The sequence below is a fragment of the Acomys russatus genome, chromosome 21 (genome assembly GCF_903995435.1).
Source record: "Acomys russatus chromosome 21, mAcoRus1.1, whole genome shotgun sequence".
In the NCBI taxonomy this organism is placed as follows: Eukaryota; Metazoa; Chordata; class Mammalia; order Rodentia; family Muridae; genus Acomys; species Acomys russatus.
The window spans coordinates 2,151,266-2,167,912 of NC_067157.1; the positions used below are offsets into that span (position 1 = coordinate 2,151,266).

At 37.2% G+C, this 16,647-nt stretch overlaps 1 protein-coding gene across 1 annotated transcript in view; it reads left to right on the top strand.

The window, feature by feature from the left end:
- Positions 1–16,647, top strand: part of Grik2 (glutamate ionotropic receptor kainate type subunit 2) — a 664,108-nt gene that overhangs the window by 412,486 nt on the left and 234,975 nt on the right. Inside the window, exon 9 of the mRNA XM_051164424.1 lies at positions 6,545–6,658. Within this exon, the coding sequence (XP_051020381.1) occupies positions 6,545–6,658 (114 nt within the window). The remainder of the gene's footprint in view (positions 1–6,544; positions 6,659–16,647) is intronic.

Below are 16,647 nucleotides of genomic sequence, written 5' to 3' on the forward strand. Positions count from 1 at the left end.
TTATTTCTTGCCATCTGTTCTTTATGGGTGTAATTTCTTTTTTTTTTTTTTTTTTTCTTGAGATTTTAAACTTGTGGTTAAGTTGCTATTATGATCTCTTTCCAGTTTTTTTTTCAAGTAGGCACTTAGTGCCATAAATTTGGCTCCTAATTGTTCCCCATAAGGTTGGGTTCGTTCTGTATTTATTTTCATTGTTCCCCATAAGGTTGGGTTTGTTCTGTATTTATTTTCATTCCATTCCAGAAATTTTAAATTTTTTATTTATTCTATTTTGACCATTTTCATTCAGTAGAGAGTTGTTTTGTTTCTATGAGTTTGTAAGCTCTTTATAGTTTCTGTTGGTGGTGGTGTCTAACTTTAGTACATCATGGTCTGGTAAGATTTTATTTTAATTTTCTTCTATCTATTGAGATTTACTTTTTGTCTGAGTATGTAGTCAGGGTTTTAGAAAGTTTAAAGAGGTAAAGAGTAGAAAGTTTATTCTTTTGTGTTTGGGTGAAATGTTCTGTGATTTTTTATTAGGTCTGTTTATTTTATTACATCTATTATTTCCAGCATTTTTCTCTTTAGTTTTTGTCTAGATGACCTGTCTATTAGTAAGAATGGGGTACTGATGTCTCCCACTATCCATGTGTATAGGCCAATATGTTATATAAGAAGCAGTACTGTTTCTTATATAAACTAGGTTGCCCTTTGTTTGGTGCATAGACGTATAAATTGAATTTCCTTTAACGAGTGTCCATTTCTTTATCATTTCTGATTTGTTTGGTTTAAGTCTGTTTTCTTAGTTATAAAAATGGCTACACAAGCTTTGTTCCTTAAGGTTCATTTGCTTGGAATATCATTTTATAACTCTTTACTGTAGATAAGATCAATCCTTGATATTGATGTATGTGTCTCGCATGCAGCAGAATGGTGGGTTCTGTTTTTGCACCCACTCTGTTAGTCTGTGTTTTTTTTTATTGGGGGAACTGAAACTATTGATATTAGAGTTGTCTATGACCAGTGATTCAATCATTTTTTCACTATTATTATTATGTTGGTGGTGATGGTGACCGTGGAAGAGAAGGTGGTGGTGGTGATGATGATGATGGTGTTAGTGTAGTGTGTGTGTGTGTGTGTGTGTGTGTGTGTGTGTGTGTGTGTGGTGTGTGCATGTGCTTAATTCTTTTGATTTTGTTGGTCTGATATTATTCTCTATATTTCTATGATAGTGGTTAAGCTTTTAAGTTGTGCTTTTCCTTGTAGCACCTTCTACAAGGCTAAATTTGTAGACAAATATAGCTTAAATTTGGGTTAATTATGGAATATCTTATTTTTTTCCATCGAATGTGACTGAATGTTGGGTATAATATTCTAGGCTTGCATCTATAGTTTTCTCTTTCAGATTTTATTGTTTATTCTGGAAGTTTACTGATTTGATTTTTTTAATGTATCTGGAACTTTCCTTTCTAGTCCAATCGATTTTGTGTTCTGTGTTCTTCTTCTACTTTGATAAACATCTCCTTCTTTATGTTGGGAAAGTTTTATTCTATAATTAAAAAAATATATTCTGGGCCTTTGAACTGAGCTTCTTCTTGCCCTATTCCTATTATGCATACATGTGATCTTTTTATAGTGTCCTAGATTTCCTGAATATTTTGTTTAGAGTTTTTTTTTTAATTTAACTTATGTAGGGGGACTGATGTAGCCACTTCTGATACCATGAATACAATGGCCATGATACTCTCCTCAATCTTTGCATCCTGTTGCTTAAGCAGGCCTCTGATGTTCTTCTTTAAGTTCCTAATTTTTTTATTTCCATATTTTTCTTTGTTTGGTTTTATCACTGAATATATTTCAACTTTCAGGTCTTGAGCTAACTGCTTTACTCATTTTCTTCCACTAGGTTTTGTGCTGGATCCAGATTAAGCTCCCCCCTTTTTTTTTGCAGAAAAAATTTTGATACTTACTACAATGAGCTATGTCACTTTTCTTCTCCCTTTTCACTTTTCTAGCTCTTTTGAGGAATCCATTCTCAATGCCTCCCTTGTTTTCCTCATTCTCAAATGATTAGCTTCTTTTTCTTTGATTATTACTATATCGAGATGTGAGCCCAAATATATCAGGAAAACTTGTTGAGTTTTAACTTTCTTTTGTGTGTATATGATTTCATAACCTACCACTCGGTATTGAATAATCAGGAATGGATACATACCTGGGATGGAAAAATTCTCCCTCTCTAAGCTGTCATTAGCTGCCTACAGTTCTTTGTCTATTGTTGGTCTCTATTAAAAAATGTTTTTCTTTCCACATTGGCATAATTTTTTTATACTGCCATTGTTCTAGGGCTGTTTATACAGCCATTTCTTAGAAATTCTACTTATCACCAAATTTCCTGATACTCTCATTGATATAATCCTTCCACTCTCTTTCATATTATGTTCCCAGTGGTAAGAAGCAGGTTGATGAGGAGTATTAAGTACATTTACCTGTTCATAAAATTTAGAATGTAGTAAATATTTATGTTAGTCTGACATAATTCAATGTTTCGGGCTTTCTAATACCAGGCATGGTTTGCTCAATGTTGAGTGGTCCTCAAGTCTAATTAGATAACACTTGGTTACCACTTCTATGTGAGTGCCCTAACTACAAGGCCATGTTCCTTGTAGATGTTGCTACTATGCAGGAATATTAATTGCTTGCCTTCCTTGGCAGTGTGCATAGTACTTTTAGTTACCATGGAAACTAGACAACTGGAAGTGGACGTTCAGATTAGATCCAGCTTGAATCATCAGAGTCCTATGTTCTCAGTGTACGATATGTTCAGCAACATGAAAGGAAGAAATATGATCTTATGTATGAAGCTTCTAAAGTAGTGCAGTATAAGTTATCCATGTGTTTTTTTTTTTTTTTATTCAGGTTCCTATACTCTCTCTTCTACCCTAGTCTCTAGTTTAACTTTTTATGTTGAATTATTCTTCTTAGCCCTTTATATTAGTGGATTCTATCTTCATTCCATTATACATTCCTTACTATAGACCCTTGTAACTTTTTGGAGTCACTGGATATCCCAAATGCATCACAAATACCTGAAGATTCAAAGTTACCATCCACAGATGAGAGAAATCATATGACACTTGTCTTTTGTGGTCTAATTGTTTCCACCTCTACCCACATATCTGTAAATTTTGTAAGATATTTTTATAATTGGTGAATAATATCCCATTGTTTATATATTCCACATTTTTAATATCTGTCTAACAGTTTATCGACATCAATGGTATTTCATTTTCCTTGCTATTGTGAGTAGAACAGTGGTGACCATAGAAGGATAAGTGTCTGTAATAGGGCATGGAGTATTTAGGGATATATCCAAATTTGTTACAGTGTGTCACATGGAAGATATGTTTTATGATTTTAGAGAAAACTACACTGATTTCTATAGTAGCTGTACCAGTTAGAATTCATAACAGCCATTAATAAGGTTCCTTTCCCCCAAATTCATGCCACATTTTTCATAATTTGAGTTTGATCTTAGTCATCTTTCCATAGTGATTTCCATAGTGACTATACAACTTTACACTCCCATCGGCAATGGAAAAGCATTCCCTATACTTCACATCCTTGCTAGCATGAGCTGTCACTTGTGCTGTTGATCTTAGCCAGTTTGACAGGTCTAAGATGAAATCTAAAACAGTTTTAATTTGAATTTCCATGGTGGCTAAGAAGGTTAAATATGTTTATAAGTGTTTCTTGGCTTTTTGCATTTTGAATCTTGAGAATTCTTTATTTAGTTTCATGCCCCATATGCAGTTATGGAGTGCCTAACCTTATTTTGTAGCCCAAACAGCTCTTCATATCACAGAGATTCTATTGTTTCTGGCTCCCCACTGATGGCATTAAAAGGCATGTGCCACCATAGCCATTTATGAATTTAATTTATTTATTTGTAATTTATATATATATTTACATCTATCAGGGAAATATATTTCTACTTTTAAAATTTTTGTGTTTATCTAATCTATAGTCAATATACTCTTGACTTGACTAAAATAAATTCTAACCTTTTTGTCTGATACAATTAATTTTTTGAAATTATGTGTTTGGCTGTGTGTTTGGAGATTGGTAATGAGAACATTCACGCATTGGCGAGAAGAGGGCATGGGGTCCCATGGAACTGGTGTTACAGATCATTGTGTGCCACTTGGAAATTAAACTGAGGTCCTCTGCAGCAGTGGGTACTCCTGACTACTGAGCTATCAGCAACAGACATGATATTTTAAAATTATAGCAGAGCATTAAGCTAATTAGGATATGTTTTTCATAAGTAGCTTTGTTTGACATTCTTGAGGGTGTTTTTAGGTAGCAAATGTTGGTCAAATCATGTCGTTAATACTTTGGTTAATAGAATTATGGGATTTACGATATGATTATTCAGTCACTTATGGAAATGAAATGAAATAAAATCTAAGAAAATGAATTTTTGTCAGGTATCTATTATACAGATACAAAATTGCAGTCACTATGAGATAATACTTGAAATACATCTTGTTTACCCTACAGAACACTTTCAATTATTTTTATATTTGAAATGCTTCAGCATATTATCAGTAGTCATTCTAATTTTATACTCTCTCCTTTACTGTGCCCAAACATTTGGAACAGGCTTCATTTTTATGACTCCTGAGTAGTCATAATCTGACATGATATATAACTGTCAGCAAGTAATTTATTTGGGAAAAAAGAGAAGTTTTGGTGTATCTTTCTTCTGATGAATTATTTAATTTTTCTTTATTGGCACAAATATCTTAGTGAGAATATGTAGTTATTGGTCTAATGAAAAAATATGAATCTCATATATTTTAACTGCAGTGTTCAAACAGTATAGTGAAGTTTATATTTATATAAAATTGTCATAGTGTTCTATTTATCATTCTTTTAATTATAAGAAAATATACTTTTCTATTTCTTCACTTAGAAAAACAATTTAAAAGTTTACTGAAAAAATCACAATGAAATGATTATATATGATAAAAATACAAAGGAAATAATGGAATCATAATCAAGTTACAAAACTTTTGCTAGAATATTTATGTAGAAAATAATAATGTCTGCTAAGTCAAAGTCTCTCTCTAAACATAGTTTTTAATATCCAGAGGTTAATTTTAAAGATAAGTTATTGCTCTTTTGATAAAAATAATTTGGATGATTGTTTAAGGCTATATGGAAGACAAATTTCATTACTGATGATCCTATAGTTTAGAATGCTAGGGATAGAGAGTTGCTGTGTCCATAATTCTTGTTAGGTTCTATTTATGACAATTAACACTTGTATGGCAATGCTGTCATGTAATTATCATTAAATCCCCAACTTGTGCCTTCTATGAAGTTTTTTGTTTATATATGTCTTCCACAGAAACTTACTCTGTCACCCCATCTACTGTGTTCATTTACATAAAATATCTACACCCAAAGAGTGTATGGTATCCCCTATAAGAGGTCATTGCTTCAGTAAAAGTCTATTAAAATATATAGAAGGAAAAACTGGGGTAGGTTAACTTAATTCTTATTAATTTATCCTGCATTTTAGCTTTGTCTATGATATGGAATACTTTCAGTATAATGAGATGCGAAAGAATATACTAAAGAATTACACAAAAGAATATATCCTATACATGATTTTCTATCAACTACTAACATATCACTAAATGTGGTTTATCTTGGAGAATGAACATTTTAATGGAAAATGAAACTTCTACACTGATGGTGGCAGTATGGTGGATTGTTTTCTTCCTTAATGTAACACTTCCCTAGACACACTTCAAAGAGCAGTGATTCTTTTTTGTTTTTTTGTTTTGTTTTTTCAAAATAATTTTTATTTATTAATTTATTCTTGTTACATCTCAATGGTTATCCCATCCCTTGTATCCTCCCATTCTTCCCTCCCTTCCATGTTCACCTTACTCACCTCCTCTATGACTGTGCCTGAGGGGGGCTTTCTCCCCCTTTATATGCTCATAGGGTATCAAGTCTCTTCTTGGTAGCCTGCTATCCTCCCCTTGAGTACCACCAAGTCTCCCCTTCCAGGGGACATGGTCAAATATGAGGCTCCATAGTACGTGTAAAAGCCATACCCCACTCTCCACTCAACTGTGGAGAATGTCCTGTCCATTGGCTAGATCTGGGTAGGGGTTTTAAATTTACGGCCTGTATTGTGCTTGGCTGGTGCCATAGTTTGAACGGGACCCCTGGGCCCAAATCTGCCTATCATAATGTTCTTCTTGTAGGATTCTAGGACCCTCTGGGTCCTTCTAAAGTCTTCACTTACCAGGAAACTGGCACAGAGGGGAGGACATCCTATTGGGACTCTGGATGAGAGAAGCATGGGAGAATAGCAAAGAGCAGTGATTCTTTATTAAAACAAGCAACTTATTCTTTAACGACAGCACATAATGCTGCAGAGGTAAATAGTAAGGGTTATCAGTCTTAACTTTCCCTTGCAGCACTCTCTCACAGGTGCTTGACGGAATATTGACAAAGTACATTTTCTTCTGTTTTATAGATTGGAACTTGGGATCCAGCCAGTGGCCTGAATATGACAGAAAGTCAGAAAGGAAAGCTAGCCAACATTACAGACTCATTGTCTAATCGTTCTTTGATTGTTACTACCATTTTGGTAAGTAATTATATTTCAATTATTTTAAAAATGTAAGTACCATGTTGTAGATAGAAAAACACATTTTAGTGGGAATACTAATGAAAATAATTCAAAGTATCCTACAGTCATTTAGCAATTACTGTAAAACAGAAAAAAAATCAACATTAATTCAGTCAGAATTTTATTTTGTTAGTCTTAACTCATATAAGACATATTAATGTTCAAAGTATCTGGGTTATTTAAAACATTCTCAATTATTATTAGAAATCTTTACATTTTCATAGTATTTGTTGCTACTGATGAATTTCCAATGTCAGTATTTGAAAAACATATAGACATGCAGATGCATATAGTTATATCAACAGCAAAACATAAACTCTGTTCTTTTGCTGAAAATATATTTCATATTATATAGCTATTATTTCCAATATTTTCTATAATGATTACACCATAACCTTGTTTTCAATTTCATTGTTTCCACCTGGAGTAATACTCTTATATTACTTATTTCTTTTATGAAATATAATAGAATGTGTATTTAAAACCGGAGATATTTTCACTACTGCCATAACTAAATTAATGCTGTGAAGGTAGCTGTTTTACAAATATCCTACTTACATGTTTTAATTAGATTTACAGTAATGCTCCCTCATGCTATTTTCAAAGTAGAATCGTAATTTTAAAATATGTAGGAGCTCTTTGGTTATCTAGTCAGTATTTTCTACTTGTAGGATAGCTTAATAGTGCCCTTTTTATGTCTCCTTTGACTAGAGAGAAAAGAAACAAAAGTCTCAGGAAACCCTTTTAAAAACTTACAATCTATAATAGCTAAATATGAATATAGTGATAAATCAGTTTCAGGATAAATAATATTTTAGTATTTTAATAACAAAATGGATGGTACAACTGGCAGCGGGTCAAAATACAATAGGTTGTGTTAAAAGCTTTCGATAATGAAGCAATTCTGGCAACAATGACTGAACATCCTTGGGTTTCTGAGTCCTTCCCTAGTTAAGGTTCCAGACTCTTCTGTAGCTTCAGACTCTTCTGCACCATATATAAACCTTTGAGGTCTTTCAGTTTTATATTAGATCTCCTTTTTTCAAATATAACTCTTTATGCATCAAACTGCAACAATTCTTCAGCCAAAACTTCACTACAGGAAATATCACACCAGACTTCTTGCCCAAGAAACCATTTGTTCTTGTGTCCCAACTTTATATTTGGACCGTTCAGTCACATGCAGATATCCCTTCTGCTAATAGCCATGTTTTTTCCTTTTATACAAAATTTTAAAGAACCCATAATGGTCAGTAAAACATCAAAAAGTTTATCCTTGACATTCAAGTTTTTGTACAGTCTTAATTTTTCCCATATTTTATCTTCATTTTCTTATCAGGAATTCCATATTCTGTATTCTGTTTGAACTGGGATAGCTAGGTACCATTCTATTGTGATTATTTAAGCCTTGCTGCTTTTCTTTGCAAATGTTCTCCATTTGTGACATTATTGCATTTTCACTTACATGTAATTCATAATTAATATTATATTTGCTTTGTTTATATGAACATCATCTTCCTAAACATTATTGAGGGTGCCTGAGGAACACAATTTAACTTTTCTCTACAATGAGGATCACAAAAAGCTTATAGACTAAAGATCATGCCTAAAATATCTACAAACTTCAATAATCTAGGCCTTTCTTTTCTCTCTTCTATTTTCTGACTCCAAACCTTTACTCAGTTCTTTATTATCTCCTTCTATTTCCCATTTCAGTTATTATTCTAGCCTCATTTCTGATGTGTCCATTCCATGAAAGACTATAGTTAATCTACTCATTTTGGTGTGTGCTCGGAAAGTGGGGTGAATAGTTGTGTGCTTTATACTCACAATATTCTATTATCCCATTTACAATGTATTAAAACAGCCTGAATTTGAGCATATCTCTATCTCTTTATAATGTGAAATTACACAGTGCAAAAAATCACACATTATAGCTTTTCATTTCTTTTTTGTTTTGGTTTGGTTTTGAAACAAGGTTTCTCTGTGTAGCTTTGCCTGTCAGGAAATCACTGTATAGACCAGCATCTCCTCAAATGCACAGAGACACATTTGTTTCTGCCTCTCTGAGTGCTAGAATAAAAGGAGGGAGTCACCACTGCCTGGATAATTTCTTACTGCCATAGATAAATACCATCCATATTAACACTCAATTTTAATAAACCAAAAATTAGCTTAAAATTACAGAAAATACAACCTTTAAAATCCCCAGAGACATCCTCACTTCTATCCCAATCTCCTGGTAAGTGAAGATTTTCGTGGGACATGCCTTTTGGGCTAAAGCCCAACTATATGTGATTATATACCATGTGAGTCTTTCTACTGGTACTCTAGGTAAGAGAAATATAGGAGATGGGAAGATAGAAGGACCAAGAGGGTCCAGGAAACCTAGAAGAAGAACATCGGGATGGGTGGATCGGCGCCCAGGATTATATGCTCAAACTATTGCACTAACCAAGGACAATACAAGTAGTAAACATCAAACCCCTATTCTGATCTATCCAATTCACAGGACATTCTCTACAGTTATGTGGAGAGTAGGGCCTGACTCTGACATGAACTCTGGTGCCTTATATTTCAACACCTCCCCTTGGTGGGTAGGACTGATGGCACTCAAAGAAAGAATAAGCAGGCTATTGAGATGAGACTTGATAGCCTATGACCATATACTGAGCCAGCAAGTCCCCCTCAGTAATAGACCTAGGGGAGGCGAATAGCGTGAAAGCAGGAGGGAAGGAGGAATGGGAGGATATAAATGATGGGATAACAATTGAGTTGTAATCTCAATAAATTTATAAAAAATGGAAAAACCCTCAGATACCTATAGAATGCGGAATTTTAAGATGTTTTTATTAAATTAAAGATTCTTTGACAAAAAGACAGGTTAACTCTTGGCAACACCCAGCTTACCTTAAAGATTTCTTTGATTTTAATAGCAAATCATTATTCCATTGTGTAAATGTAGCACAATTTCTTTATCCTTTCTTTGTTTGAGTGTCATCTAGGTTGTTTGACGATCTCGGCTTACTTATAGTGTTGCTATGAACATAACTGAGCCAATGACCTAGTTTTATGGTGGAACATCTTTCAAGTTCTCTGGTGGAATTTTGGGGGTCACTTATCTACACTGTCATATCATCTGCAAATAGGGATAATTTGACTTCCTCCTTTCCAATTTGGATCCCCTTGATCTCCTTCTGTTGTCTTATTGCTCTGGCTAGAACTTCAAGTACCATATTGAAGACATATGGAGAGAGTGGGCAGCCTTGCCTTTTTCCCAATTTCAGAGGAATTTCCTTGAGTTTCTCATCATTTAACTTAATTTTGGCTATTGGCTTGCTGTATATAGCCTTTATTATGTTGAGGTATGTGCCTTGTATCCTTATCTCTCCAAAACTTTAAACATGAATGGGTGTTGGATTTTATCAAATGCTTTCTCTGCATCTAAGATGATCATGTGTTTTTTTTAATAATCAGTTTGTTTATATGGTGGATTACATTGATGGATTTCCATATATTAAACCATCCCTGCATGCCTGGAATGAAGCCTACCTGGTCATGGTGAATGATATCTTTGATGTGTTCTTGTATTCATTTTGCAAGTATTCTATTGAGTATTTTTGGATCGATGTTCATAAGAGAAATAGGTCTGAAATTCACTTTCTTTGTGGGTCTTTGTGATGTTTAGGTATCAATGTGACTATGGCCTCATAGAAAGAATTTGTTAATGTTCAATACATTTCTATCTTTTGGAGTAGCTTAAAGAGTGTCGCTATTAGCACATTCTTGAAGATCTGGTAGATTTCTGCACTGAAACAAACCATCTGGCCCTGGGCTTTTTGTTGTTGTTGTTGTTTGGAGTCTATCAATGATTGCTTCTATTTATGTAGGGGAAATAGGACTATTTTGCTTGTTTATCTGTTCTTCATTCAATTTTGGCAAGTAAAATTCGTCAAGAAAATCATTCATTTCCCTTAGATTTTCAAATTTTGTGGCATATATGCCTTTGAAGTAGGATCTTATGATTCTTTGTATTTCTTCAGTGTCTGTTGTTATGTCTCCCTTTTCATTTCTGATTTTGTTGATTTGGATACTATCCTTCTGCCTTTTAGATACATTGGCTAATGGTTTGTCTACTTTGTTGATTTTCTCAATGAACTAGCTCATGGTTTTTTTGATTCTTTGGACTGTTATCTTAGTTTCTAATTTGTTAATTTCAGCCCTGAGTTTGATTATTTCCAGATGTGTACTCCTCTTGGGTGTTTCTGCTTCTTTATTTTCTATGGCTTCCAGATGTGCCATTAATGTGCTTATGTGGGATGTTTCCAATTTCTTTTTAAAGGCACTTATGCTATGAATTATCCTTTTACCACTGCTTTCAATGTATCCCACAAATTTGGGTATGTTGTTCCTTCATTTTCATTGAATTTCAGAAACGCCTTGATTTCTTTCTTAATTTCTTCCCTGACCCAGGTGTCATTTAGCAGAGAGTTGTTTAGTTTCCACGTACGTGTAGGCTTTTTGTTATTTCTGTTGTTGTTGAATTGCAGCCTAAGAGCATGGTGATCTGATAGGATACAAGGTATTATTTCAATCCTCTTGTATCTATTGAGGCTTGCTTTGTGACCTACGATGTGATCAATTTTGGAGAATGTTCCATGGGGTGCAGAGAAGAAGGTGTATTCTTTCTTGTTTGGGTGAAAGGTTCTATAGATATCTGTTAGATCCATTTGACCCATGGCATTGGTTAATGATGTTATTTCTCGGCTTAGTTTCTGTTTCAATGACTTATCCTTCAGTGAGAGTGGGGTGTTGAAGTCTCCCACTATTATTGTGTGGGGATCGATGTGTGGTTTAAGCTTTTTTAGGAGATCTTTTACATATATGGGTGCCCTTGTATTGGGAGCATAGATGTTCAGAATTGTGATGTCATCTTGGTTGACTTTACCTTTGATGAGTATGAAGTGTCCTTCCTCATCCCTGCTTGCTTCTTGTGACCATTTGCTTGGAATATTTTTTCCAACCTTTTACCCTGAGGTAATGCCTTTCATTATGGGTGAGATGTGTTTCTTGGATGCAGAAGAATGTTGGATCTTGTTTATGTACCCATTCAGTTAGTCTGTGTCTTTTTATTGGAGAATTGAGGCCATTGGTGTTGAGAGATATTAATGACCAGTGACTGTTAAGAGTCTTAATTTTGATGTTGTTTTCAGTCGAGCGTTTGTGTAGTTGTGTTTTTGCCATGGGATAGTTATCTATTTCCTGGATAGTTTTGGTTGTAGCTTGACCCTTTGGGATGGAGTTTTCCTTCTAGTACCTTCTGTAAAGCTGGGTTTGTGCATAGGTACTGTTTGAATTTGTTTTTGTTATGGAATATTTTGTTTTCTCCATCAATGGTTATTGATAATTTTGCTGGGTAAAGTAGTCTGGCCTGGCATCTGTGGTCTCTTAGGGTTTGCAGGATCTCTGTCCAGGCCCTTCTGGCTTTTATGGTCTCTGCTGAGAAGTCGGGTGTAATTCTGATAGGTTTACCATTAAATGTTATTTGGCCCTTTTCCCTTGCAGCTTTTAATATTTTTTCTTTGTTCTGCATGTTTTGTGTTTTGATTATTATGTGGCGGGCAGTTTTTCTTTTCTGGTCAATTCTATTTGGTGTTCTGTAGGCCTCTTGTATGTTTATAGGCATTTCTTTCTTTAGATTGGGGAATTTTCTTCTATGATTTTTGTTGAGAATAGTTTCTGGGCCCTGGAGTCTGATGTCTTCTCTTTCTTCAATGCCTATTATCCTCAGATTTCTTCTTTTCATGGTGTCCTTAATTTCTTGGATGTTTTGTGTCAGGAGTTTTCCAGATTTGGCATTTTCTTTAATGGTTGATTCAATATCTGTGATTGTATCTTCTAGCCCTGAGATTCGTTCTTCCATCTCTTGGATTCTGTTAGAAAAGCTCACCTCTGTGTTGCTCGCCTTCTTCTCTGAGGTCTCCCGTTCTCGTTTTTCTTCTGTCTGTGTGTTTATCATTGAGTCCATTTTCATTTTCAGATCTTGAACTGATTTTTTGATTTCTTTCATCTGATTTCTTGTGTATTCCTGAGTTTCTTCCATTGCCTCTTTATAGGTCTTCAGAGCTTGAACCGTTTTATTTCTTTCTTTCATCTGGTTGTTTGCATTTTCCTGCAATTTTTCCAGTTCCACTCTATGTGCTTCCTTTATGTCTCACCTGTTTGTCTGCGTCTTCCTGCATTTGATTACGAATTTTATTTGTTTCCTCCATTATCATCCTCATTACTAAGGATTTGAGGTCATTTTCTTGTATTTCCATTGTATTTGAGTTCTCTGGGTTGTTTTCTTTGGGATAGTTGGAAACTGGAGACACCATGTTGTTTTCGGGTTTTTTGCATATGCTTTTTCGTTGTCCTTTAGACATCTTGCCGACTTTGTTTTTGTTGGGTAGCTTCCAGAGTTGGATGGAGGATGTCTGACGATAGATTCACTTGTTTTCTCACGATTTCCCTAGGCTGGGAGCTCAAAGCTTCACTGGTGTGGATGTTAGGAGGTTAGCCCTGTTGTTCTGGTCTCTCACAGCCAGTGATCTTCAGCCCCCCTGTGCTGTGGATTCTGCAATTGTTCTGGGTCTCTGAATGAGCGTTGGGTCAGGCCAAGGTATCCACAGCCTTCTGTGTTCCCTGCCAAGTCTAGCCAGGTACACTGGGCCTGAACCACGGGCTGAACTCAGCTAGATTCTCAGGGCCTGAACCGTCTGCCGAGCTCAGCTAGGGATTCTGGGCCCAAAATGCACACAGGGTCCAGCCAAAATTTTTGGGCTGGGACTATGCACCAAGCTCCGCTAGGGCCTTTTGGCCCAAAGTGCGTGCTGTGGTCAGTTATTGACTCAGGGCCCGAACTGACTACGAATCTCAGCCAGGAACTCTGGATTCAAACTGCACACTGTGTCCAACCAGAGTCTTAGAACTGGTTGAACCGAGAGCTCTGTCCAGCCTGCGCCACAGCGGGAGAACTGCGGCTGCTCTGAATTAGCACCTGTGGTTCAACCAAGTGCTCCGCCCAGACTGTGTCACCGCAGGGGAGCTGCTGTTGAGCTGAGGTGGTGCCTAGGTTGGAACTGCGCACTCCACCAAGCCTGCGCCACAGCAGGAGACCTGCGGCTGTTCTGAGTTAGCGCCAATGGTGGAATCAAGTGCTCTGCCCAGACTGTGTCACTGCAGGGGAGCTGCCGCTGAGCTGAGGTGGCGCCTAGGGTGGAACTGAATGCTTGGCCAAGCCTGCGCCACAGGAGGAGAACTGCGGCTGCTCTGAGTTAGCACCTGTGGTTCAACCAAGCGCTCCGCCCAGACTGTGTCACCGCAGGGGAGCTGCCGCTGAACTGAGGTGGCACCTAGGGTGGAACTGAGTGCTTGGCTAAGCCTGCGCCACAGCAGGAGAACTGCGGCTGCTCTGAGTTAGCGCCTGTTTTGGAACCAAGTGCTCCGCCCAGACTTTGTCACCGCAGGGGAGCTGCCGCTGAGCTGAGGTGCTGCCTAGCGTGGAGCTGCGGGCTCAACTAAGCCTGCGCCACAGCAGGGGAGCTGTGGCCGAAGCTGAGTTAGTGCCTCGGGCAGAATTGCTTGCTGGGCTGGGCCAGTACCCGGGACTCTGGGGCCGAACTGTCCGCCGAGTCCAGTCTGGGTCCGAAGGCTCCACGCGACACAAATCCTGCCTCGAGTCCCCTCTCCCGCAGCAACTCCCACCAGGCACCACACCAATCGCCTCCACCGGAAGGCTATGAGCTGCAAACCTCAGCCACCGCTGCTGGTGCCGCTGGTGCTGCTGCCTCTGCCGCTGCCGCTCCGATCAGAGAAAATCCATGCTCCTCCCATGTGCAGGGGCACACAGGTCCTCCGCACCCTGGTCCCTCCGAACCGTGGAGCACTCCTGCTGCCGTGATGTTCGGACCTCGGTGTTCCTGGCTCAGAAATCTATGCAATCCCCTGAATTGTTCACTGGAGCCTCCAAACGCGGTCCACACTGCTTGCCGCCATCTTGAAAAACCTTGTCTTCTTAAACCATTGATATTGAGAGATATTAATGACCAGTGACTGTTAAGAGTCTTAATTTTGATGTTGGTTCCAGTCAAGTGTTTGTGTAGTTGTGTTCTTGCCATGGTGTAGTTATCTATTTCCTGTTTAGTTTTGGTTGTAGCTTGCTACTTTGGGATGGAGTTTTCCTTCTAATACTTTATATAAAGCTGGATTTGTGGATAGGTACTGTTTGAATTTGTTTTTGTCATGTATTTTGTTTTCTCCATCAATGGTTATTGATAGTTTTTCTGGGTAAAGTAGTCTGGCCTGGCATCTGTGGTCTCTTAGGGTTAGCAGAATCTCTGTCCAGGCCCTTCAAGATTTTATGGTCTCTGCTGAGAAGTCGGGTGTAATTCTGATAGGTTTGCCACTAAATGTTATTTGGCCCTTTTCCCTTGCAGCTTTTATTATCTTTGTTCTGTATATTTTGTGTTTTGATTATTATGTGATGGGAATTTTTTCTTTTCTGGTCTATTCTATTTGGTGTTCTGTAGGCCTCTTGTATGTTTATAGGCATCTCTTTTTTTTTAGATTGGGGAAGTTTTATTCTATGATTTTGTTGAGAATATTTTCTGAGCCTTGGAGTCTGATATCTTCTCTTTCTTCAATGCCTGTTATCCTCAGATTTCTTCTTTTCATGGTGTCCTTGATTTCTTGGATGTTTTGTGTCAGGATTTTTCCAGATTTAGAATTTTCTTTAATGATTGCCTCAAGATCCATGATCGTATCTTCTAGACCAGAGATTCGTTCCTCCATCTCTTGGATTCTGTTAGAAAAGCTAGCATCTGTGTGGCTCGCCTTCTTCTCTGAGGTCTCATGTTCCTGTTTTTCTCCTGTCTGTGTGTTTAACATTGAATCCATTTTCATCTTCAGATCTTGAACTGATTTTTTGATTTCTTTCATCTGATTGTTTATGTATTCCTGAGTTTCTTGCATTACCTCTTTAAAGGCCTTTAGAACTTGAACCGTTTTATTGGTTCCTTCATCTGGTTGTTTGTATTTTCCTGAAAATTTTCCAGTGCCTCTCTCTGGGCCTTTTTTATGTCCCCCTCACCCCCCCCCCGTTTGGCTGCATCTTCCTGCATTTGATTATGAATTTTATTTGTTTCCTCCATTATCATCCTCATTACTAAGGATTTGAGGTCATTTTCTTGTATTTTCGTTGTGTTTGAGTTCTCTGGGTTGTTTTCTTTGGGATAGCTGGGGTCTGGAGACGCCATAGTGCTTTGGGTTTTTATGCATATGTTTTATACTGGCCTTTAGACATCTTGCCATCTCTGTTTTTGTTGGTTGGCTTCCAGAGTTGGGTGGAGGGAATCTGATGATAGATTCACCTGTTTTCTCATGATTTCTTTATGCTGGAAGCTCTGATGTCGGGCTGGGACTGTGTGCCAAGCTTAGCTAGGGACTTTGGGCTCAAAGTGCACGGCATGGTCAGTTATAGTCTCAGGGCCCAAACCACCCACCCAGCTCAGCCAGGGATTTTGGACCCATACTGTGCACTAAATCCAATCAGAGTCTCAGGGTTGGGACTTTGAGCATTTTGTCAAATGCTTTCTCAGCATCTAAGGAGATGATTATGTATTTTTTCATCAGTTTGTTTATATGAAGAGTTACGTTGATAGTTTTCCATATATTGAACTACACCTTCATGCTGGGATGAAGACTACTTGGTAATGATGGATAGTTTTGATTGTTCTTGGATTCAGTTTGTGAGTACTTTGTTGAGTGTTTTTGCATCAATGTGCATAAAGGAAATTGTTCTGAAACTCTCTTTATTCGTTGAGGTTTTATGTGGTTGAGGTATCAAGGTGAGTGTAGCTTCATAGAATGAGTTTTGTAACATTCCTTCTGTTTCTATTTCTTCAGAG